Source organism: Taurulus bubalis (assembly GCF_910589615.1).
Source record: "Taurulus bubalis genome assembly, chromosome: 5".
NCBI lineage: Eukaryota > Metazoa > Chordata > Actinopteri > Perciformes > Cottidae > Taurulus > Taurulus bubalis.
In genome coordinates this window covers 26,390,663-26,415,939 of record NC_136593.1, presented here as the reverse complement: position 1 = coordinate 26,415,939, position 25,277 = coordinate 26,390,663, and the positions used below count along the sequence as shown (strand labels likewise).

General features: G+C 45.3%; 1 protein-coding gene across 1 annotated transcript in view; it reads right to left on the bottom strand.

The window, feature by feature from the left end:
• Positions 1-24,264, bottom strand: part of srgap2 (SLIT-ROBO Rho GTPase activating protein 2) — a gene marked incomplete at both ends in the record, with an annotated part of 48,659 nt that extends 24,395 nt beyond the window's left edge. Inside the window, one exon of the mRNA XM_079217711.1 lies at positions 24,198-24,264. Within this exon, the coding sequence (XP_079073837.1) occupies positions 24,198-24,264 (67 nt within the window). The remainder of the gene's footprint in view (positions 1-24,197) is intronic.
• Positions 24,265-25,277: the final 1,013 nt, after the last annotated feature.

Here is a 25,277-nt window from a genome sequence, read left to right as displayed (position 1 = left end):
AGATGAAAATAGAATGAGATGATGGATGGAGACAGAGGGTAGCCATACTAGAATGACATCACCACCGTGGTCAATGCCCCTGTACATTGTGCAGTGGGCAGACACGCTGCTGCATACAAATGTGTGATGTTTACTTCCAAAAAAGAGGACAAAACATTGAAAAGGAAATAAAGATGCTGCCAAAAGGCAACCCAACCAGTCACATATCCTTCTTTGGCAAGCACAATGTGGAGACTGAAAGACATGTTTTCCCTCCAACGTCACCTTTCATAGCTGAAGTTAGCTGTTGCAGCAAACATGCCATCAGCTTTAGGCTGTTTAGTTGGGAACCTGACAGAAGTGATGGCTGGAACCTGAACCCTGGATGCTGTGCAGAGCTGCCCTAGATACAGGAGCCACACAAACTGCTGCTAGCACTTATTACACCAGAAAACACCTTGGGCTAACAAAACACACACACTGACAGCGATGTGACACTTTGAGTCCAAGATGTCACTCTGAACCGTTTTGACGGCAGCTCTCCGGCCTGCTCCTGGAAGCCCCGCCCCAGATCTGTCCTGCTCTATTACTGGACTGGTTCAGAGAGACACACATACACAGATGCAAAGACGTCCACATACACATGGCAACTGTTAAACAAGCAGATGTGAATGTTCAGGACGAGGCTTGAACTGGCTGGAGCAGGAGGGCACAGACAACAGTGGAACAAAAAGAACAGACACAGATGACAGGTCCGTTCAAAAGGAAAATTCTTGTTATTTACGACCCACATTTTATTTTTGCAGTTTTTGACCTTTTACTAAATAGAGATTAGGATGCATTTATTCAAGTTTCTATTCAGTTTCTGATGAGCACTAAAGCCATTCCAGTGTCATTCAGTGCGCCGCCCCACTATGACTGAATGAATATACCTGGTTGCAAAAACATTGTCTGTTCCCAGATCTCAGCAATTACTTTGGAGAGTCCGGTGTTGTCATGATCGACAGAAACAAGAGTTCAAATCCAGGGAAATGAAACTTAAGTTGTATAAACCGGGATAATCCTTTAAAACACAAACCTCTCTGCCCACAACCTGCGCCGGGTAAACATTAAACACAAGAACACACTCAACCACTAACTAGTTCTAGGAAAGCCAAGACAACAAACCAGGTGATGTAGCTTTTTGCAAGGTAGAATATCACCTGTCCTGTGTGTGCTTTTGTGTGTGTGTGTGTGTGTGTGTGTGTGTGTGTGTGTGTGTGTGTGTGTGTGTGAGCGCGAGTGAGCATGTGTGCACACGGTGTTTAGGCAGTAAGGCCTGGTCTTTGTTGCTTCAGGGGCCGATACTGCAGTACAGAGCGGAGCAGAGGAGGAGGGGGTGAGAGGTAGGGGAGGTGGGGGGGGGAGGTAATGGTTTGGAGTCGTACCACTGTGAGCTCATACTATTGTACTCAGAAGAATGAAAGAAGCAAAAAGAAAAGGAGAAAGAACAGAAAGCAGTGTAAAAGGGTGAGTAAAGGGTGGGAGGTGTCACTGCGTCACTGTGAATAATATCTCCATTCATCCCGGTACACACAGGAAGAGAGGACAGAGAAAAGGGAAGTCAGTCCGACCAGTTCACTGGCAGGAGGGAGCACACGGGAGGTAGGGTCATACTAAAACAACTACAGGAAGCGTGTGTGTGTGTGTGTGTGTGAGAGAGAATGGGGGTTGGACTGAGGTGTGTGTCTGTTTCTTCAAATGAAAGGGCCTGAAGAAAAACAGGCAGCTGTGGAGTTCACCAATATAAACCTCCGAACCTGAAACCAGGCAGGAAGAGAGACAGAAGTAGAGAAACTGGGCCAGGGGTTCGCAGGTTGAAGGGTGTGTGCGTGCGTGTGTGTGTGTGTGTGTGTGTGTGTGTGTGTGCGTGCGTGTGTGTGTGTGTGTGTGTGTGTGTGTGTGGCAGGGCTATGGGACATAATTTTAAGGCAGTTGATTGAAAAGGTAGTATAAAGCCGCAGGTTGCAGGTTGTATTTCCTAATATGATTCTTCAGAAGGGTGGAATCTATTAGTTCCAGACATGCCTGTCTAATACTGCTGCACCACACACACACACACACACACACACACACACACACACACACACACACACACACACACACACACACACACACACACACACACACATATGCACACACACACATATGCACACACACGCACACGAGTAAGTGAGGTGGGGAGTAGAGGAAAAGATAGAATTACAGTACAGTAAGTGTTGGAGGGAAAACTATTGCAGGAATGGAAAGATTCCAGCCAATGTCTTTTCCTTGGGTCTGGACTTTCTTCTGAAAACAAACACACACACACGGACTCACACACTAAATCTCATGCAGGCATTTCCTCTCACCCAGAGCTTGAAACCTTTAGGAAAAGCAGCGTCGTCTTAAGGGGGTAAGTTAACGAGTTTAGTGACTTTGAGACATGGAAAACCCTGCTGAAGCCAAACCACCAGACCTGCTCTGTGAGGAGAGAGACCGGCCCAGAGCAGAGTACAGGAGGCTGTAAGAGCTGCTCTGTGTGGACAGCAGGCTGTAAGAGCTGCTCTGTGAGGACAGGAGGCTGTAAGAGCTGCTCTGTGAGGACAGGAGGCTGTAAGAGCTGCTCTGTGTGGACAGCAGGCTGTAAGAGCTGCTCTGTGAGGACAGGAGGTTGTGAGAGCTGCTCTGTGAGGACAGGAGGCTGTGAGAGCTGCTCTGTGAGGACAGCAGGCTGTAAGAGCTGCCATGAGCAGGAGATTTCAGGATGTTAAAGTTAATGGGGTAAGTTTCACTCCTGGCTCAACTTTATAATGGAGAACAAAGTGCGGAAAGATGCTTTCAGCCGGACAAAGAAAGCAAGCCTCTCACATCCCAGCTTTTAGTTTTCACACACCCACAATAACAAACTCCCTGCATCAGGGCTGTCCTTGACCAAACACATTATTAGTCGACTAACACGCACGCATATGATTTTGTCGGGTAATCGATTAGTCGATTGACAGATCTGTAAAACTACGTTTCTGCACAAAGAATCACACAAAAGCATCACTTTAAATCGTGTGTTTATCAAAGATGTGCTCATATACTTCTTGGAAATAAGTCATTCAGCATGAAAAAAAACATTAAAAACTATTAAGCGACTAAAGAAATCTTAGTCGAATCCATGATCTACGTCCACACGTTCCAGCAACGTTTTTGAAATGATTTTTGTCCATAATAACGCGCCTGAAAACAAATATCACAACTATTTACGTACACTGGGAATGCTGGTGCGCACAGGCAGTAGATTGGTTGCTTAGTTACTGAAAAGTGTATTATTGTACACTACTAATAAAAGGTCGTACATGATACCATTTCCTCAATCTTCCTCTATATACTCAAACAGAGAAATTTCTATTTAGAGAAAGTTTTATTTTCCAAACCTAGTTACCAGGCTGCAGGTTCTGCTCCATCTCTCTCAACTGTACTTTAAAATGAAAACTTACAAATAAAACTTTTACTAGATTATGGAAAAATGTATTTGGCCAACACATGTCCATCACTCATTCTAACACTCGTAGCCCTGCTGGTGGCTGAATTCCATTTCGTACTGGATAGCACTTATGCTTTTGTTCCTTTACGATTTCTTTGTGGACTTCACAATAGTTGCGCAGAAGAAAATATACATCGATAAGAAAAGGAAAAACCGACCATGATCCATTTTGTGTCTATCGCTCTCCTCAAAGCGTCCACGTCGTTGGGCTGATAACGCCGCTGGACACGCCGCTCGCTAATCACTCCGCTAACAGCTGCTTCCTCCACATGTTTATGCAGAATTATAAAGTGCTACATTTAACTGAACAGCTGCTATAGTATATACAACAAGGTCATCAACACCTGTCATCTGTTATTAAGTGAAATTAACCTGGTCGTCAATCGATAACCAACGTGACCAACCAGGTCACATGTCGTGACTGCTAAGACCCAATCAGGTAGCGGATGCTGGTGTCGAAATCATCGTTTTCAAAAAGTTCCACGGTTTCCCATCCACACTACGACTTAATCCCCGAGTTTTCAAACGTCTGTAGGCATTTTCAAACCATTTGTGGGTTTCTGACACTTAGGTAGTGAAAGCAATGCGTTTTTAATAATGGAAACGTAGCGTGGAAGCAGCCGGAGACCAAGAGGACCGATTAGTCGACTCATAAACTAAAAGGCGGCTCAGCTCGGCATGCGCCACTGATGACACAGGAAATGGATTTTGAAAGTAGGGCTCACTGGTATTAAAAGGTCCAAATCTGTGCTTTTGGGAAATATTTCCATCGGCATTTGTAAACGTCTTTTTAATAATGAATGAGCAAAGTTTCAAGAATACAGAACAGGCCTCCTCACAATTGCTCTTGCAGTTATATGAAACTGTAAAGAGGAAAGAGCTGGCCGGGCTATATCCAAACTGGGTAACACATCGGTCTACACACCAAATCTCACGTAATGGGTCGTCTGTTAAAGCCGCAAATAAATAAAAAACTCTGTAAAAACAATGTAGTGTTATGGGGGGTTTGTGCTGAAATATTTCTTGGTCGGCCCAGTGACTTCATGGAGACTCTGCTATGATGGATAGGAGAGTGGACTTGATGTGTGGAAATCAACATTACCCATGTTGCACCCTTTAGGGAGAAAAGAGTAAAGGAGGTGACAGGGAGGGAGTTATTGCGGGGGTAGAACTCAGCGGGGTACATTCCTCTGCACTTCTTCAGATCAGGAAGTCGTTAACCCTTTACTAGCTAGCGGGATGCTTCATCCCCCAGCTGGAGGAAGGTGTGTGTGTGTGTGTGTGTGTGTGTGTGTGTGTGTGTGTGTGTGTGTGTGTGTGTGTGTCCTTGTCAGAGTTCCTTGCACTCTGTGAGCTGGGTGCACAGGTTAGGGGTCAGAGGTCGCAAAGCTACCGGAATCATTCTCCCGTGTCAACCAACTGGTGAAAAAACACCTACAACGAGAGAATCAATCAATTTCACCGCAGACTTAAGTACTTTTAACTAATCCTGCTACCTGAATCCACTCACATATGATCAATCTTTCCAGAAGGATATTCTACGTCGCAACACTTAACCCTCCAGACACCAGCAGCCCTTTCCAACCATCTCATGCTCCGTTCCTCTTCTGTGGCACAGAGGGGTTGCACCGTTGGAGACTGGGGGCCGGGGTCTCTATGCATAATGAAGAAGGCTGCTTATCAAAAGTTAACTAGCTCCTCACCCATTTACAGCCCCTGCCTGCTCTACTAACCCAGTCTGGGAAAGGCGATGACAGAGTGTGTGTGTGTTGGGGGAGGGGGAACGTCTCACAAAGACTGAGGATAGATGACATTTAAATGAGACTGGGGTTGCAAACAATAACTATTTTCATAATGAATCTGTCTACTGTGTTGAGGCTAATAGATTCTTAGTTCATTTTGATTAACGGTTAGCCATTTAAGTATTTTGAAAAGCTAAACATTACGGTTTCCAGCTTCTTAATTGCTGCTTTTATTTATATCATGTGATAGGAAACTGGAAATCTTTAGGATTTTGAGCCATTGGTTGGACAAAGCAGGCAATTACATCACACCTTGGGCTTCAGAAAAAGGTCACAATGGTTTTCTACAAAAAAAACAAAGTCGCTTGTTGTGTCTGCAAATTCACTGTTTCTCAAAGATGGAGCAAAACAGCAAAATGACTTGACAATTAATCGATTACTGAAATTGTTGACAAATTGTTCCAGGACTTAACGAGGTTAGTAACAATTACTAAGTTCACATGATGTGTGACAGGCCTTGAGGCTGTGTGTGTGTGTGTGTGTGTGTGTGTGTGTGTGTGTGTGTGTGTGTGTCATCCTCAAGGGTACTATCCACCTGGTGTCACCTCTATTTCCTGTCTCTGCCGGACACAGCCATCTGGGCCTCAGTCTGTTCCAACAGCCTTCATCTCTGTCTCCTCCTCTCCATTTCTCTCGCTCTCTTGCTGACACACACACACCGCACACACACACACACACACACCACACACACCGCACACACACACACACACACACACTTCACCATAGACATGACAACCATGACTGTATAGTGACCTACGCCATCTGTCTGAGGAGGAATGGATAGGTAGAGACAAAAACGCACAGATATATTATACCATCCTGGATCAGCAGGAGAGACAATATTAAACTGAGCCGTCCCACAATGTGAGTGTGAGTGTGTGTGTGTGTGTGTGTGTGTGTGTGTGTGTGTGTGTGTGTGTGTGTGTGTGTGTGTGTGTGTGTGTGTGTGTCTGCGTCTGTGTTTTCAGTTTTTCCAAATGACCAATGCAGAACACCCCCCTTAATCAGTTTAGCAGCCAGTCTGGGGATTTGACTAATCCACAACACAAGCATGGGAGGGAGCCCACTGAGTGTGTGCGTGTGTGTGTGTGTGTGTGTGTGTGTGTGTGTTTTTTGTCTGTCTGACAGTGCGTGTTGTAAATTAAATCAACCTCCACCATCTTGGACAGCGCCCCCTTTCAGCATCCAGCATTACAAGAATCCTCCAAGACACGGGACTACCTTCAAACAGCGAGTGATGGGCGTGGGACTTCTTTCATGTGCAGACACATCTCCAGGTGGGAAAAAGGTTCATGAAGCTTTATTAGCAGGTTAATACTTGTCCTAATTCCAGTGAATAAGTTTGTAATGACTCCCTATTTCTAGATTAAACAATCATCAATCATTCTTTCATCCCTTCTTTCACTCCTGTCAGACTTACTCTGGTCAGCCCCAATGACTCATGGGGACCTTGACGGCTTTGTGTGCATCTAAAGGCCCCATGAGGGAAGCATCAGCGCTTTGAAGCCTAACACAGTGTGTAATGGCCTCCCTCTGTCATCTAATAGCTGTGCATGACAACCTCGGTCACATAGCAAACTGTGTACACACACACACACACACACACGGGGAAAAGATGCATGGTACTAAACATGTGTATGTGACTGGTGTGTATGCAGCAAACTCTTATCACTGCATTCCAAGAGACTTCAGTGGCATGCCGAAAATGTCCGCAGGGGAAAAAATGTTCGAGATGGAGATAGAGAATGAAGTGAGCGTTGAGGGCGAGTTAAAGGCTGTATTTGCTGATGGCTGCCGATCCTTATCCAAGTGCCAGTGGAAGGCAGCGGGACTGGGGGGAAAAAGAGCGGGGGAATTTGTTGCATCAGACAAAGGATGAGACCAAGAACAGCAGTTGATAGCGCAAGATACAATCGCCACATCCACCTTGAGGTCACGCCATCGCTGTTTCCAGCTACAAGCTGCTTCCCTAGACAGAGCCGGGAGGGACGGGGAGAGGCTTCACGGGGCCGAGGTGATGCAGCGGGAGGAGCGCCAGCCACATGCAGATGTGGCCCACTTTAATATAGGATAATTTCCTCCTCTTTGATCTTCTCACAACTTTATCAAATTTCCCCTTGGGGATGAATAAAGTAGATATCCTATCCATCCTATACGTCTCGTGTATCAACAACTGCTGCCACGATTGCCTTGTAGGAGATATGGGATAATTGTAGCAGAAATGCGCAACTGCTGAACATTTTGTTAAAAATCCGTTAGTTAATCGGAAAGAAAAGTAACAACAATTTTAATAATTCTTTGTGAAGGAAAATGTCAAACAAATGTGAGGCTGTGCTTCTTCTCTCTATCCCTTATCACTGCATTTACTGTTTCACAAACAATATATACTATGAATTCATTCACTAAACCATTGTGAGATTAACAGATAGGGAAACTAATTATTGGTTGCAGCCAGAAACCGTAACACTAAATGCACTTAAATAAAACTCTGCCGAGCGTACAGATCTATGCATGTGCTAACGACTGATAATATTGTACAATGAAAGCTCCGGTTATATGGAGGTAAAAGCTGCAGATGAGGATCAGGATACAGTGTGTGAGTCAGAGAGTGTTTGGCTCTCAACCCTTCATCCCTGAAGGCAGAAAAAGCTGAATCAGGATCAGCCTATGCAGCAACTAAAAAAAAAAAAAAAAAAATCACACACCCTCCCTTTTTCTGCATCCTTTTACCCGCTCTCTCCAACGCGGCGCTCCGGAGGGATAACTCATTCTCACGCCTGCTAATGTGTGGTGTTCATGTATGAGGCAGAACTGGCCTCGCTGTGTAATGACTCCTGCAGAGGCTACCGCTCAGAGAGTCGGGGGTTTGCCGGCAGTAAAAGGCCGGCCAATGAAATATGGCCACAATTTCAAGCAGGCGGCAGTCTGTCACAAGAGCCCTTTGCAGATACCAAAACCTGGATACGCAACGAACACTTACGCTGCATGAGGGACGACCAGAGCCACACCCTACCTACGCCTCACCCCGTGGAGAATGGAGCATTGCGGTATAAACTAGCACTGAGAAACGGCGGCCTAAAAGAAACTTTTTTTTCCCCCCACAGTGAAGATCACTTCAGCCCAGCAAGTTAAATTCTTCATCACTTGCATTCCCACCTGCTCACATAGCCATCCGGGCATCTGTCTGAGTGCTGCAGAGACATGGGCGGGTAGAGAGAGAGAGAGAGAGAGAGAGAGAGAGAGAGAGAGAGAGAGAGAGAGAGAGAGAGAGAGAGACGATCTGCATAGAGAAGCTCCCAGGAAGCAGGACAACGCAACACCTCAGCTCAACAAACCACCGCAGCACAATTGTGTTCAACACCACAAAAGCAGCACAAGGGACTCTAGCTTTCTCTGCAGCATTGTTCGGTCTTTAGCTGTTTTACATGTAGTGTCTCTCATAGTAACAAAACCACCCTGCTCTCTTGAGGTAGACCAGTAAGCATATATATATATATATATATATATATATATATATATATATATATATATATATATATATATATACCATTTGTTTCTTGCTTTACTTATTTTATTTTGTGTAGTGGCTTTTACACCAAGACTCTATGTAAAAGGCTCGTCGTGACCCATGCTGAGATCAGGGTCAGTTTCTTATCTATTATCAATTTCTACTGCTCAGAAACTAAAAGTGACTCACCAGGGTGAAAATAAATCTTAGGAATAATGCCTCACAATTTCTGGAATTCATAAACTAGAACAAAAACAAATGAATAGTTCAACTGAGGAAGTTCAACTCATTCGATTTGTTTATTGTTCACATTTGACGGCATAAGGAGATGCATGCATTTAAAAGCGAATTGGTAATTGTAATAATCTCTAGACATATAAATAGTGTTTTTATCGGAGCACTATTTGTGATGGTCACGTGATCGTGTGCAACGCCAAGTTCCAAATACAGGGAGTATAAACTAAGCTTTAAGCTGTTTAAGACCACATTTAGCCACTCAGAATGTGATCACAGTAATCCTCGGATCAAAGTAATAACTTGAAGTGTTGTAGCCTGTACGTGTGGAACAGTCACTAATATACAGTAAGTACACACACACACACACACACACACACACACACACACACACACACACACACACACTGATCTCCTGCTGCAGCTTGAGACACGGGGAGATCATCGGCCATCAGGTGCTAATGAGATCAACATGGATGCTTGGTGTAAAAAAGGTCTGCATGAGGACTCAGGTCACACTGCCACAAGGTTAAAGACCACTTTCTATTCAGACACTTTTTGTGAGAGATTATCCTTTAATGAACATGTGGGGCTTCGAGGAAAATGAGCTTATAGTAAAATGCACAAGAAAGAGCTTTCATTTCAGCGGGCTTAATATGAAAGTGAAACAGATTATACTAATCACTGTCTGCATGCTAGTTGGACAAACTTGCGTATGTGTTCTTTTAAAATTAAATTATGCGTTCCTGCATGAAATGTATACCTTAGTTAAAGCTGTGATCATAAAGCAGTTGTTTCAAAGCGAACCGGCTTTGTTTCCAGCATCCAAAGACACAAAATGATTCTGAAGCAGCAGCTGGCCGAGGGTTTAGAATTAGAGCATGACAGTGTTTTCTATTTCCTTTAACAGCATGAGCTGCAGCACAGAAACACTATTAAACTTTACGAGACTGTATCAGACAAAGATTAGTCCTCCGCTGAGAACTTACAAAAAGACCTGACCGCCAGAGACCGTTACAGTCTTCACACTTCTCTTAACCTTGGGGGTCTGTAACAGCCTGAGGCCAGGAATACAAAGAAAACAGGTGAATAGTACAAAAACAGGAATGTTCGCTGCTTTAATACAATCTTTTGTTTTGGCCAAGATGTATGAATGCCAGGGAGGCCGGTGTGTGATTTGGTGTACAGTAGTTTTTTTGTGAGAGTTTTTTGTGAACTCTCACAAGAGTGCCGTAGTTGGGGTGGATCAGACTGAATCGATCTCCCTGCCGCAGGGCGAATCACGGTCATTTAAGCTCACTGCCCAATTAAAACTCTTCATAAACCACAGGATTACACACTGCATTATTCCGCAGTGCAGAAAACTCAAGTGAGCCTTAAGCTAATCTTCCCAGTACTGGTCGGGTAAAAACAAGCAGTAAAGTTGGAAAGCATAACTGATCAAAATCATCCCAGAAATCCTCTCAGATTTCAGACTGAGAGGATATCAGTGAACCTGTTTGTATGCCACTGCAGGGTGAGGAACGCTCACCTGAGGTCAGCCTGAGGACGCCGACACCATGAACACAGCCTTTGTGCGCTTCAAACACACACACACACACACACACACACACACACACACACACACACACACTGTGTTGCTTTCTCACACAAAACTGCCTACATAGTCAGCATGGTTGTATTCCACCCACATGATTGTCCCGACAGCTCAGATATCACCGCCTCGTGGGTCGTAATCGCCACAGTGTGATGACCAGCACGGTGAGCTGAGGACAGACCGTCAGCCTCCCCACCATGTTGGTGCAGTGGGGAGCATCGCGGCGCGGGGCTCCATCAAACTAATGCAAGCTCAGCAATAGTTGATGATCCTGGATCAAACTTTGTTGAAGATCAGCACCAACGTCATCCAGGCAACACCTTCTGCAGTCCACTTATTATACTGTGTGGTATCGTGCCAATTCTGCCATTTACACATAGAGACACATGACAATTGTTGCTGTGATTATTAATTATTAACTGTAAAGTCCTACCTAAAAAAAGAAGTACAACTGGCTGAGCAGTGTTTTTCCTTTCAGTCTCTCATCTGTAACTGCTACAACGTGCTCACACCCACGCAGACTCTTGTGCTGTTGTCCGTTTGAACAGTCTAAATGATTAAGTGGATGTCGTTAACTCAGAGTCTGTCTTCACTCCTCTTGACGACAGCAAGCAAGCGTCCGTTGGAATGAGCATGAGTAAGATATGAATGGAGAGTCACTGGAGAGAGTCCACAGATCTCTGCTCTCTGGGCTGTTTTCCTCACGAGGAGGAAGGTCAATGATGGGACAAACTCCTGGAAGTATCAGACTCTTAGATTCAAAGTGTAGCGCCCTCCTCCTGACATCCCTACGATAGGCCCTGTGGTCCTACTGTACGAGGCTCCGTCAGTCTTCCTGCCCTTTGACACCATGGGAGCCTGGAGCTTCAGACAAATGATGGAAAACAAAGCTATCTGGACTCAGAAATGGACAGCCCTGATACCAAGAGAATACGCCCATCCAGTGAGAGGAGAGCGAACACACAGGGCCGACGACTCCACACAGTGTGTGTGTGTGTCCTATTTCACGTGTGCTGTGATATGCGCGTGTCAGAGAGGGGACGGGTCGGCCTCAACACAATGAAGCGCTGCAGTGTGGGCGGCCACACCCTTTCCTCCTCGCTCCCCTCCACGGCCTCCTTTACGGACCCTCCAAACCGCCTTGGCGAGATGTAAAAAGAATCGGACAGAGGGAGTGGACGCACAAGAATGAAATCCCTGATATGTAAAACACATACATTCAATTTAAAAACAAAAGAGTGAGACAGAAAGTAACACAGGAGGGCAAAAAAAATAGACACTAATGTCACGAGGCAAGGAACAGTGAGAGGTTTGAAAGGTTCTCAGTTGCAGTTGTCCAAACATGACAGAAACCGAGGAGAGACAAAGTGGGCAGGAGTGAGCAGATGGGAGGGGGTAAGAGAAACAAAATGGGGGCATTAAACAGTCCAACAGGAGGCAGATAAAGACCAGAGGAATCTAGAGGGAGGATGCTGTCTGTAGCATTGTGTTCAGCAATGTGCTGCTGAATTATTGATGCTGCCTCAGTTTTTGAAGGGCGAGCACTTTCCCACACGATGTAATCTCTGCATCATAAATATGCACCCAGTATGTGTACGAGCGATCGTCCCTCCGGAAGGCAGGACTGAGGGTCTGTGGCTGGCAGGGGAGCAGACTGGAGGTCAAAGGTCCCAGGAGACATGGGGAAGAGACATGTGGTCCACACCTGTTCTAAACCTGACCCAGTGGACTCACACGGACAGATCACCACGAGACCAACACAAGTAATTAGGGCCGGGTTATCCTTCAGCTATTCTCTCTAGTTTGACGGTCTACAAAGAGCTCTCATCTTGCTTTCCTTTATCCCTTCCCTGCCTGTGTTTTCCTCCCTCCCTGGCTGGCTCTCATTCTTATCCGCAGAGGAAGCCTGTTTGATCTATCAGAGTCCTGCTGTTCTCTCTCTCTCTCCCCCCACTCCTCCTCCAGAAAAAAAAAATAAAAAGGAAAATCCCAGACCTTCCCTTCCTCTCCCTGGTAGAAATCAGACACATTCTCCGCGTTGAACCAAGACAACAAAATAATTCATGAATTCAAAATGGCTTCGACGCCGTTGAAGCTGTGCCGAGGCCGGCTGTGCCGTGTGCATATGGAGCATGTAGAACGTAACGCTTACGACAGCAATGGATTTCACTCCGAGGACAGTGGGCATCATTGTCATCCCCGGTAAGAGCGGACACAATGGAGAGGGACACAGCCAGGGACCTGACTCACACATACTGTAAGCCCTTCCTGGCCATTATCGGTAACAGAGACGCTGGAAACAATGGGCATTACGTGTCAACGTGTTGTGTTGGAGATAAAATAGAGGACATGTCTGCCAAAAACATCACTGCAGGTTGTTTTTCTGGAATCCCGTGGATTTTTTTTTTAGCACGCCCATTTCTTTTAACAATCTTTTAAAGTACACAATCTCCCCAAAGAGTTGCTGGAAAGCAACGCCATGTTGCTCAAACCCCCCAAAGAGTCAAACGTCCTGCAAAGAGAAAATCATTTGTTTGTCTTATCTTGTAATACAGTTACATTTCTTCTGCTCAAACACCAGCACCAAAAGAAGAAGAGAAGCTGCAGAGTGGATCAGCATTAGTATGTGATCACCCTGGCACAAGATGTTATAGTTGCACACCAACACACAAACAACGTGTGCACATTGAGAGACTAAAGCCAGCACATTGCACGTAATGTTAAAGACTACCTATGATCAGGAGTTTACAGTGTCAGACATCATTGCACGTAGTTCTTGCCAACTACTGCATTGGTGGTGAAAATTCATCCGGTTTGATTTTGACATCGGTGAAGTTTTTTAAAACTTAAAATCCAACTGAATCAAATGGGACCAAAATGCTTCCTAAAGGCTTTTTTAATGCACGCTCAGATCCAGCAGCGGGAATCCACCACTCTAGACTGGGAATCTCTCCCCTCCACATTCCTCTGTGGGAATACCATCAGCACATGACAAGAGCCCCACTCACACTTAGCCCGCTGCCTCCCACTGCAACCTTTACACACAGAGAATGCCTGTGTGTGTGTGTGTGTGTGTGTGTGTGTGTATGTCTGCATACATGTCATAGACGGCAACCTTTAACATGCAGCGCTGCCCTCAGACAGAAAGAAATTACAGAGAGAAAGGGAGTGGGAGAGGCAACATGTGTAAGACAAAAAAGAGGAGTGATGGGGGGCACCGGGACATGCTTGTGTCAAGCGGCTATGCCACGAATGTGATGAAGTGATTGATGGGAAGGTTCTTTGTGCTCAAGGGTATCCCTCACTCTGTCTTTACCATTTCTCCGTCTTGTCTTCTTTCTCAACCTCTTCATCATTACGATACTCATCCCCGCTTGAGAAAGAACACTTGGTCTTCCCCAACTTTCAGCTCAGCACATGTCTAGGCAAAGGTCTACTTCCTAACAAAGTGTGAAGCACATTGTGTATACTCTGTATGGAGCGCACCCATCAACTCCACACCAACCCCGGTTCTACATGGACCACTGCACAGCAGGAATGAGTGTGTGTGTGTGTGTGTGTGTGTGTGTGTGTGTGTGTGTGTGTGTGTGTGTGTGTGTGTGTGTGTGTGTGTGTGTGTGTGTGTGTGTGTGTGTGTGTGTGTGGAGAGATGTTCCCATTTCCACTCTGTTTGAAGCACATGGACTGAGTCGGAATGTGAAGGGGGAGGGGCAGCAGAGGGAAGAGGCTATGGCAGAAATCTGAGAGGGGTATCCCACAGCGCAGGCCAGCACATGGTCTTTACACTGCTGTGGCCCCAGCGCACAGGGTGAGGGCCACTGACCAAAGATTCCCTGAGAAGAGCAACACTAAAGGGCCTGGTAGGCGCTGGAGTTTCACAGCGTACCTACTGATGCTCCTTTGATGAAAATAACAATGTATGACAGTGTCACTGCTTCAGCTGTTGGAACATTACAGAACTGCATAAAGCCTTAACAATGCATGTTGCACTAGAACTAAGTTTATTCCTATACACCCAATGAACTCAATATGCTGCATTGTGCGTGTGTGAACATTTTAGTAGGGCTGGGCAATACATTGATATTATATTGATATCTCGATAAGAGATCTCAGATTTGAGATATTGCAATATGTGTGTTGTCTTTCCCTGGTTTTCAAGGCTGCTCTACCGTAAAGTGATGTCTGAACACACCAGACTGTTTTAGCTGTTCAACTATGTACCTTTCGTCATTACATCTACATTACTGATGATTATCTATCAAAAACAAATATCATTGTGTATAAGCACCAATGGTTAACTCTATAATATCGCTGCAGTCGTGATATTGAGGTATTTAGTCAAACACAATGGGATATTTGATTTTCTCCATATCATTTTGAACAAATTGTACATGTCCATACATTAAAATACAACATGTACAACACAGAATCTCTCCATATGTCTTTCAGTGTTTCTTTGAAAAGGACAATAACTTTTTCCAATAAAAGTCCATCCAAGAGAGCCACCCAAGCTCAACTGATGGGCGGGTAAAACATATCATGCAGGCGCACAACAAAGATCCAAACTCTCTCTCTCTCTCTGTTGGGCTTGTACATGACAGGTTTAGAGACTTTCGACAGAACATATTCTAACGCCTCAGGACACGCTTAAACATGCATGAGTGAACAGCACATATCAGCATGTTTCTCACACACACTGTTGCCCCCTGGCCACGCTCAGCGAGAGGCGGAACGAGAGAAAGAGTCTGCCACCAGGAGCATGAAGACTAGTGAGATGCACATCGGGCCTGAGGTATGTGCACGTGTGCCTATATCAAGCACCACGTCTGCAGCAGGTACACCACATGTTCAGGGTGGGTCCATCCACACCAGGCCACAGATGAGTGTGCACATGATGCACCACCTGTGAACCTGCCTTCAACTCTTGTCTGACCACATTCATATGAAACCTGTCTCTATTCCACTTCTAGTTGTCACCACTCGCACTAACTCATATCTGTAAATGCGGTTCCTTACACAACCAATTACATACGGTATATTTAAATAGAGATGCGTTTTTATTTCAGTTCTGTCCACAAACTTCCACACAAGCTCTGCGCCTCTTGCTCTGTTATGAGAACGCGTCAAATTTGAGATTAAATGAGCATCGCTCTCAGATTCTTAAGCGATAGAGGACCTCATGTTCAACTGCAGAGGCGGTCGAAACCCTGTTCAGGTCGACCACATATGCAGGTCTAACTCATGTCACTGTGTCAGGTGGCATGTGTGACATTTAGCCTTTCCTGTTTTCAAACTGCGTGAGTCTGATCACATGCAGAACCGTTTCCTTGTTTGCACACAGCGGGGCTCTCCCATCACAAGTTGTCCCACATGGATGAGTGAAAAGGGAAGGCGGCAGGAGGAAGTCTGATCTCTACATCTCCTTCCTGCTGCTACATAACTGGTTAACAGTGACCTCGATGTGACCTCCAGCTAAGGTCACATGTTAGCAGCACACACACCCAAACACCGACCGCACAGCCTGTTTAAGTGAGGTGTGTGGAGGCAGTGCATCTGGTTTGAGTGAGAAGTGAGGGGGCCTGAAGCAGGGAATGAAGGGCCGAAACACACTGTTTAAGATCAGAGCAGATGATGCTCCTATTCAGCCACCCAGCTTCCTCCTCCCATGTGTGTGTGTGTGTGTGTGTGTGTGTGTGAGTGAGAGAGAGAGATGACTGTGGGAAAGAAAACTACAGTACTCCCACATTCAAAGTAGGTTGTAAGGAAAGCTAGGACTTAGCATGTTAAACAAGCCTCTCCATCTGTAAAGCCTGCGTATGTGCGGTAACAAACACTGGGTGAAAATAGGGGGAATCTCAACCAGAGCAGCGTTGATGCTGGGAACAACTAAAATAGAACTGGTTCATCCACATGGCAACCAGGGGGAAGAACACGGTGTCCTCACTCACATTCAGGAGAAAAGAGTAGAGCTAGCAAGAGGCGGCTTGTGTGCAAGTGATGCAGATTCAGCTGAGAAGAAGTGATGAATGGCTTCATTAAAACGGCATTAGCAGAGGTGTGAACCCGAATGGTGAGTGCCAGCATGCAGTGATTGCCCAGTTCCAACACACACACACACACACACACACACACACACACACACACACACACACACACAACTGAAATTCTCTCTTTGATTGCAGCGCATACCACCCATCCTCTTGGCACTTACAGTGTTTGATGTCGATGCAAGCTTAAAATGCGACCTCAGGCTTTCATAAATATCAAGCTTAAAACATCAGTGACAAATTATTTTCAAGAAACAACTAATCCGAATCCCCCACACACACACACACACACACACACACACACACACACACACACACACACGAGGAAACAGCAGTGACACCATGGGAAAAAAGAAAGCGATGAAAAGAAGGAATAAAAGAGGCAGGAGAGCAAAAGCAAGGCGGCTAAAAGAGAAAAACAAAAAAAGACCATGGTTCAAAATGGAATGGAAGTGTGTGTGTGCGTAGCAACCTGATTAGCCAGACCCGACGGGGGACACAAATCTACATTATTTGCTCTCGTTTTCCCTCTGCTCCTCACAAACCCAGAAAAATGGGGGCAATTCCGTAACCTTAGCAACCAACTCTGCCTACATGCAGAGAGAAGCTGCTGATGGAGGGGAAAGAGAGATAGAGAAAGAGGTGGGAAATGGAAGTGCATACTTTACTCATATAGAAGTGAGCAGATGCATCATACAGTGGTAAGAAGTCGTAGAAGGACTTTGCTTCGTTCTTTACACTTCTCAGAAAAGCTCTTCCAGTTGCACATTTCCCAGATTCCCCCCACCACCTTTTCCTCTCTCTGTCCCCTTTCCTCCTCCTTGGTCAGACTCCTTGCTTTTCCTTCTCCTGCTCTCTGACCACATATGAGGGCTGTTCAAACACAACCTGTTTCCTCTGCCGTCCCCCGGGAGCATTATCCAACCTCACCGTTGTGTTTTCTCTCTTTCCCTCCTACTTATTTACAGCTGATGTCTGTTCTCCTATTGACTGTTTTACAGAGGATATGAGTGAGCTCGGCTTTATATAAATCCCTCTGTTCTTTAACATGTTCTCACCAACACAGACACACGTCCTCTCTCTCTCTCTCTCAGCTGGTTGTGAGTCAGTGTCCGGTGTAAAGGCTGCACACACACACACACACAATGTGTGAGTGTGTGTGTCCCATATGCTGAAATCATAAAGTGATGATTATTGGTTTAAGCTGCCATGGGAGGCGTGTCGAAAATATGTGTCACCTTTCATCACAACTGACAAACATCATGGGAGAGGAAAAGAGTGAGACAGAAAAGGAGAGGGGGAGAAAGGAGGAGTGAGAAAACCAGAGAGTTTGAGTTGAAGACCAGCAGTTCTTTCCACAATGGTTTGATTGTTCACTGGATGTCGGCTGAGAGAAAGAAAAAGATTGAAAAAGAGGGAGAGGGAGTTTGGGATTGACGGCCAGTGTGTGTGTGTGTGTGTGTGTGTGTGTGTGTGTGTATGTGTGTATGTGTGTGTGTGTGTGTGTGTGTGTGTGTGTGTGAGTGAGAGAGGGGGTAGGCCAGAGCACTGCTCTGGATTTTACATTTTTACACCCTCTCACTGGTTGCTCTGCTGTTGCTCTCTGTTGCGCTCTCTCTGTGTGTGTGTGTGTGTGTGTGTGTGTGTGTGTGTGTGTGTGTGTAATTTGAATGAGGCACCCTAACAGGGGTCAAGGCCCCTATATCAACGATAGGTTCAGGTCACACACACATTGGGAAATGTGACCATATATACTTATCACTGAAACAATTAGAACAATTAATTGGCAGAACTTTTGATAAAGGATTTGTTCAACTTGACAGCAAAGTTTGACAACTGGACAAACTTTGCTGGTTCCAGCTTTTAAAACGTTTAAATATTTGATTGTAATTGTCAACTAGAGTTCTGGGAATCTTTCTTTCTTTGAAGGCCAAATAATCACTTAATTGAGAAAACAATCAACAACTTAAGTGGTAACCTTGGAAAGACAAGTAATCCTTTAATAATATATGTACTGAATTTAAAAGAGTTCAACATTGTAATGAAGTACATGGATTCAGACCACAGTGATCAATGCATTAAATAATCCAGAGATCTGGTTATTTTAAAAATAGAAAGGCTTCTCAATAGATTTTTTTTTTAAAGCACTATATCAAAACATATAACAAACACAACAACAGTTTTCATCTACATTAACTGTCCTAATACATACCTACATGGGCAAGTAGGAACACCGCTGCTCCACTTGGAAAACCAACTGTCTGAGTGAAACACCACAGTTGACGTTATGCAAAAAAACTAAACAAAAAAACTGCCAGGCTGGATGGATGTGTGTGTGTGTGTGTGTGTGTGTGTGTGTGTGTGTGTGTGTGTGTGTGTGTTTTTTGCATTAATACATAACACGCTGAAGACCTAGTAAAGGGGTGCGAGCCAGAGCGTCAACATTAGCCAACCAGGTCAGACCTGTTGCGCAATCAGAGCACCTAGAACATCTGGCACCAATGAACAGCAGCTGAACTCTGACCTTAGCCTCTTAGCTTCACCGGCTGCGTATTGTTCATTAATTCTCCAGCCTTCTCAGTCTATCCCTTCATCTCTCTGGAACTGACATCTTAGATCTGATACACCTGGTGTTGTAGCACACCTGTACAGGTTCAACTGCATTTCACGGTGATAGCAGACGTTCCTCTTCTATCTCTCAGCTATCGCCTAAACCCAGAATGTAGGAGTATAGGCCGGGATTAGTTAGACATCTCGATCAAACACTCACTGGCTTGTAAGCAGCGCTCTGTTTGTGTGTGTGTGTGTGTGTGTGCGCGCGCACTGAAGGCGGCCTACTCAGCACTTGCGGTGTTGGTCAATTCACCGCTGTGTGTTTTCTCACAGGTGCCGCAGCAGCCATGTAGTAAATTGTCATATTGAATACTAAAGAATGAGGGAGCAGACGGGCTGAAGGGAACAGAAAATCAATGAGTGTTTTCAGCTATATCAGGTCTGGTGCTGACACAGCACAAGGTAAGAGCTATGGTGTACACACACACACACACACACACAACGGTGGGACACCCGGTATGGAACACATTGTTCTAGTTTGTCTCAAAAGGAAATAGAGGATTTTCCCTCTTTAAAAAAGCAGCAACTTTTATTTCTCAGTTCCTCTCTATTGTGGCCTAGAGCTCGTGCTGATTGCAGAGCTAAAAATCATCACACACACCGAGCACCGTAGCATTAAATCTGTGTGTGAGTGTGTGTTTTGTGTGAAAGGCAGTTGATTCCTTTGCCGGACACGGCCGTGGGCCCAAACAGGAAGCTTCACACACTGTGTGTGTGTTTGAGCCTGACTCCTGAACCTAAGTTACACATAAACATCCTTCCTGGCTGATTATTTTAAGCACTGTTAGCATTTTGTATTCCCCCCCCTTCCCTTTGTTCCCCAAACTCAGACACACACACACACACACACACACACACACACACACACACACACACACACACACACACACACACACACACACATATCAATCCCACAAGCGTTGAGAGTCGTGATATTGATTTGTGGTGTCCCACTGCATTACTCAATACAGTCCAGCCCTAATGGGATAGAGGTTATTAAGAATAACATACACTCAAAACCCTAAAATAACCACTAATTGATTGGCTTAAATATGTCTTCTCACACCCTTCCACCGATGTGTGATGTTTGCTGAGGTGAAAGCAACTGCAGCAAAAGCGTCGATGTTACAACAACAATCGAGCTTCCCTCTGTTTGGTCACTTCTCCGTTCCTTCTGCCTCTCCCTATACTTCATAGTTAAGAAATGAGAAACAGAACCTCCCTGCAATTTATGTTGGAGAACCCCTCTGCAGTTCCCCTGACCCTCATGATCAGATGTACATCAATCAACCACAACACACACAGAAATATTCAGCCTGTCCCACACACACGCACACCTCCTGCTGTGTCACCGCTTTTCCTATTGCATGCTAGTGAAAGCAGCCATTTATCTTAAATCATATGTCTCTGGCTGCCTTGTAAACAGGCAGCTTAGTAATGTACATGTAGGCAGACACACACACACACACACACACACACACACACACACACACACACACACACTTTCAGTTTATGGCCACTGACACTCATCCCTCCTCAGGGGGGCGGCTCAACGTTATATCTGCAGCAGGGCTTGAATTAGTTTATTTCTCTTGAAAATGATCAGTCTACATCTGTATGGAGATACTATGTGTCCTCTGTGCGTGTGAGTATTTAGTCTAAGGAAGACCAATAACACGTTTTCAGCACTTCATGAGATAATTGGCCATACATATCTCTCTGTATTTATAACAAATTAAAACCCACCCAAGTCAATATGTTTCATCAGTGGTAATTATGTGCTTCCAAGATGTGTGAAACTCTGACAGATGCTGAAGCGCTGAGCCAAAATGTACTTGAAAAATGAAACATCTGTCAAATGTTTTAAAGACTCAGCACTCCCTAATTTTCCTCCACAATGTTTCACATTCCCTGAATTAAAGCTTTCCACTTAAACGTCCTGGTGAGCTTGCTGACTGGTATGCGATGGTTGGCGGTGATAGCTGGTCAATGCTCATTGGCTGGATGAGTGTGATGAAGCCTGAAATAGTGACAAACCGCAGAGAAATGAGGAGTCTTTCTAAAAGCTAAAGTAGCTTTCTTGATTAAATTCCACATAAATGGAAGGTGCTATCATTTCTTAACTCCATTTAGTCGCGTTGTATAACCATGTACATCTGTGTAGAACATTCCTATCGCTCTTTAAATGTTTCTCACTTTCTCTTGCTATCTTTCCCTTTTTCGTCCCCCCTTTCATTTGCTCTTTTTTTCTGTGTGTGTCTCTCTCACACCCTCATCCTGAGAAGTAGGAACATTCCTTGCATCAGCCAGAATCCCATATTAGCGCATCAGCACTCTGCCTTTGTGAAATAACACAGGCTGAGAAAAGGATGGTGCTATTTAAGCATTGATACACACGTGTGTGTGCGTGTGTGTGTGTGTGTGTGTGTGTGTGTGTGTGTGTGTGTGTGTGTGTGGGTGATGTGAGATGACAGCGTCATCCTCATAGCTACTTTAGCGCATACCTACATCGAGGCCATGCCCTGTCTCGCAATGTTAACAAAAGTGAAGAATAATTTGGATACCTGGCATAAAACATTAATGGGTTCTCCTTCCACCAAGGTTCATGAACATCAGGACTATTTATTTCCGTATCCCTGCTGACAAACAAACCAAAAACATAACCGCCTTAAATAGGCAGGGGAGGGTCTTGAAAATAAATCAGGACCAATGCATTCATAAAGTGCTTAAGTTATTTTGTCGAGACCTAGGTGTGTGTGTGTTAGAATGTGCATCATGCATCTTCCTCTCCTGCAGTAGAGATGTAGGAATGTAAGCCACGGGAGGATTTACATGTATTCCCCATGATGCTGCAGAGTGAAGACACTATTCATGTTGCCTGATAACTGGCCATACAGGTTGGATACTCCGGCTAGCTGACAACTGCAAAACCATGACTTATTAAAGAAAAAGCATAAATAAGATGGACGCGTGTTTGTAAAGGCAGGGAGACAGAAGTGATGTGTTTAGGTGCTTTGTGTTTTGCTGCTTGATACCGTCCATTAGAGAATATCTAACAGCAGCGTGCAGGGTGATGACAGACTGTCTGTCTCCCACACAGACTGCTGGGAATGGCACAGCACATGGAGACGCAGATGGAAAAACCCACACACACCAAACGGTAATGAGGATGCACAGGTTCATCCTTTCATCTCTTCGTTCCAGATAAGGAAGACGGTGTGTGGAAAAACGTGAGGACAGAGGGAGATCGCTCAACGCAAGTTGTTGGCTCGGGAGCTGTGAAGTAACTGACGGGAGGAATCGATGCAGAGGGTCGATGGACAGACATTAAGTCCACAGGCTGACAAACACAGCAGACGGCCCTCACAAGAGAGGCTTTACACAAGCATGGACAGCCGTCTACTGGGACATTGAGACAACAGCGCTAATGTCAATGTGGTGACAGTTAAAGGAGTCTGCAGATAGACAGGTAAACTAAGGGAGGTGGTAAACAATGAGCTGAGTCCAGTTACCTGGATTCATCCCTCCATGCATTTAACTGACAGGACTACCTGTTAGATACGTGAGCAAAGCAAACTCCTGCCCAGATTTGGTGTTGAGATAACACAATGAGCTTCCTGCTCCACAACCCGACTGCCTTTCACTAACTTGTTGCTCCATCCTGCAAAGTTGCAGGTGGCTGCAGCTCAAAGAGAGAATACGAACCAGGTGATGACGCTGGAGGCAAAGCTGGGATGAGGGTTCTTTAAAAAAAGAGGACATAAGAAGTGTGTGCAGTGGAAACATGCCGTCCAAGAGGAGAGCAATATCCTGTCCTCTCTCTCTTTCACATCCCACCCCCCTTTCCTGTCCTTCTCCTCCCCAGCCTTTACCCACTAACCTAAACTAGATCTGATATGAAATCACTGGAGCTCTGACTGACGTTGTCCAGCTGAATACAGTGCGCCAGGCAGACAGAAACATCCATCCACACACACACACACACACACACACACACACACACACACACACACACACACACACACCAGTAAACAGTAAACCTCTGACCGCCCCTTTCTAACCACAATCTGGTTTCCCATGTCCAGCATCGTGGGCAGGGGCTGTCGCCCAATGCACTGCGATTAAAAGGACAAGCCGTAGCACAAATGGATCATTTAACTGCAATCTGCTTTAAAGCCATGCACACACACACACACACACACACACACACACACACACACACACACACACACACACACACACACACACACACACACACACACACACACACACACACACACACACACACACACACACACACACACACATTACATACACACACTTGCAGCATAGACACGCAGGAGACAGCGAGGGAGAGAAAACGCCCTGCCTTGTTCCATGTCGAAACCCCAACCTTCTGGGTCGTCTACACTCCACACACACACATGCATACGCACACACACACACACCACCTTCACATACGCTTTTCTTGAGATACCATATATTTGTCCACATCTGGACAAAAACACGGATTTCTGCGCGAGGTTTTTTTTTTTTTTTTTTCGTCTTTGTTGGCCAAATGTGCGCTGCGTTAGAGGCGACACGCCGTAAGACACGCTGGTCATGATGTTCTGGTTCTGGTTGCACATATTGATATTATTGGATCTTCAACGTCTGCATATTGACAATCAACCTTTGTAAATGGTGATGATCAAATGCAAAGGAAAGCCTGTACGCCCGAGAGGAGAGGCGGGGAGACAGAACCCATGCAGTCAGCCAAACGAGGGGAAAGCCGCTATTTAGTCCGAAAAGCACAGATTTAACGGCACATCGCGTCCCTTTGTGCTGCATCTTAACACATGAGAAGCTTTTTAAAAAGTTGTACCTTTAACTTGAGTTTCATATTCGGCCACTATCTCCTTGTCCTTTCGGAATTTCGCCGGAGACGTCATGGCTGAGTTTTGGAGATCAAACCGCTTGCCCTCGCAGAGGAGTCAGTTTGGTCACAATCGAGCTTTAAAAAAAAAAAAAAAAAAAAAACCTCGTCCGTAGACTTGGTGGCTGCCACGCTGGATCGGTGTATATGAAGGAAAAGGAGCCCAGATGAGAGGTCGCAGCTCCTCGGTGTGTCTCCTGCCTCCTTCACTCCGGCTGCATTGTGAGTTTGGCGCTGCTGCTGCGCTGCGCTCCCATCCGCCGCACCGCCTCCTGCAAACCGGTTATGTGCAAACAACTTCAAGTGGGAAGGAGATTAATTGCCTTTTGTAAGAAATCAACAGCGATAGCATGTCTGTAGGCACTTCCAAAAGTTTTCCCGTAGATATATAGATGTTCTCTGAGCGGGTTCGGTTCTCTCCCGCCTGTCTGAACTCAACGGCCCTCCTGAAGTGAGGAAGAGGAGGAAACCCCGAGTGGACATGGAGGGGAGGCTGACCCAGTGCGCAGGACAGGCAGGGATGCACACATGGAGAGCATTTATTTTGGTTTCATTTGTTGCAGACAAGCCCCCCAACTGCATGGAAGAAGTCCCATGTGTGCGTCTTGTTTCAACCAAATAACTGAATAGTTATAAGGCAATATTGCTATGGCCGATCAGTTGCAATTTGAGCATGCAGGGGATGGGCAAAATGAGCAATTTAATTGCCACTTCATATATGCTTTCAATAACGTTACGACCTTTGATAGGATAGGAGATGTGTCTGACGTGTATTTATGGTGAATGCATGTGACTACATAGCATAGTATTTGCTCAACGAAACCGTATCATTATCATTATCCTAAAGTTTTCTAGGAACATAGCGAGCTACGTTTAGTCCCAAATTGGCTCAAACCTAAGCCAAGCAATTCTCTAACTCCGGCTACTCTATCTGTGCCCACTGGTGATGTTGTTTGACATGATGGACAAGCATTTGCGTTGCTTTTAAATCCGCAACAACAATACCTAACGTAATATTTCAGTTGCTGT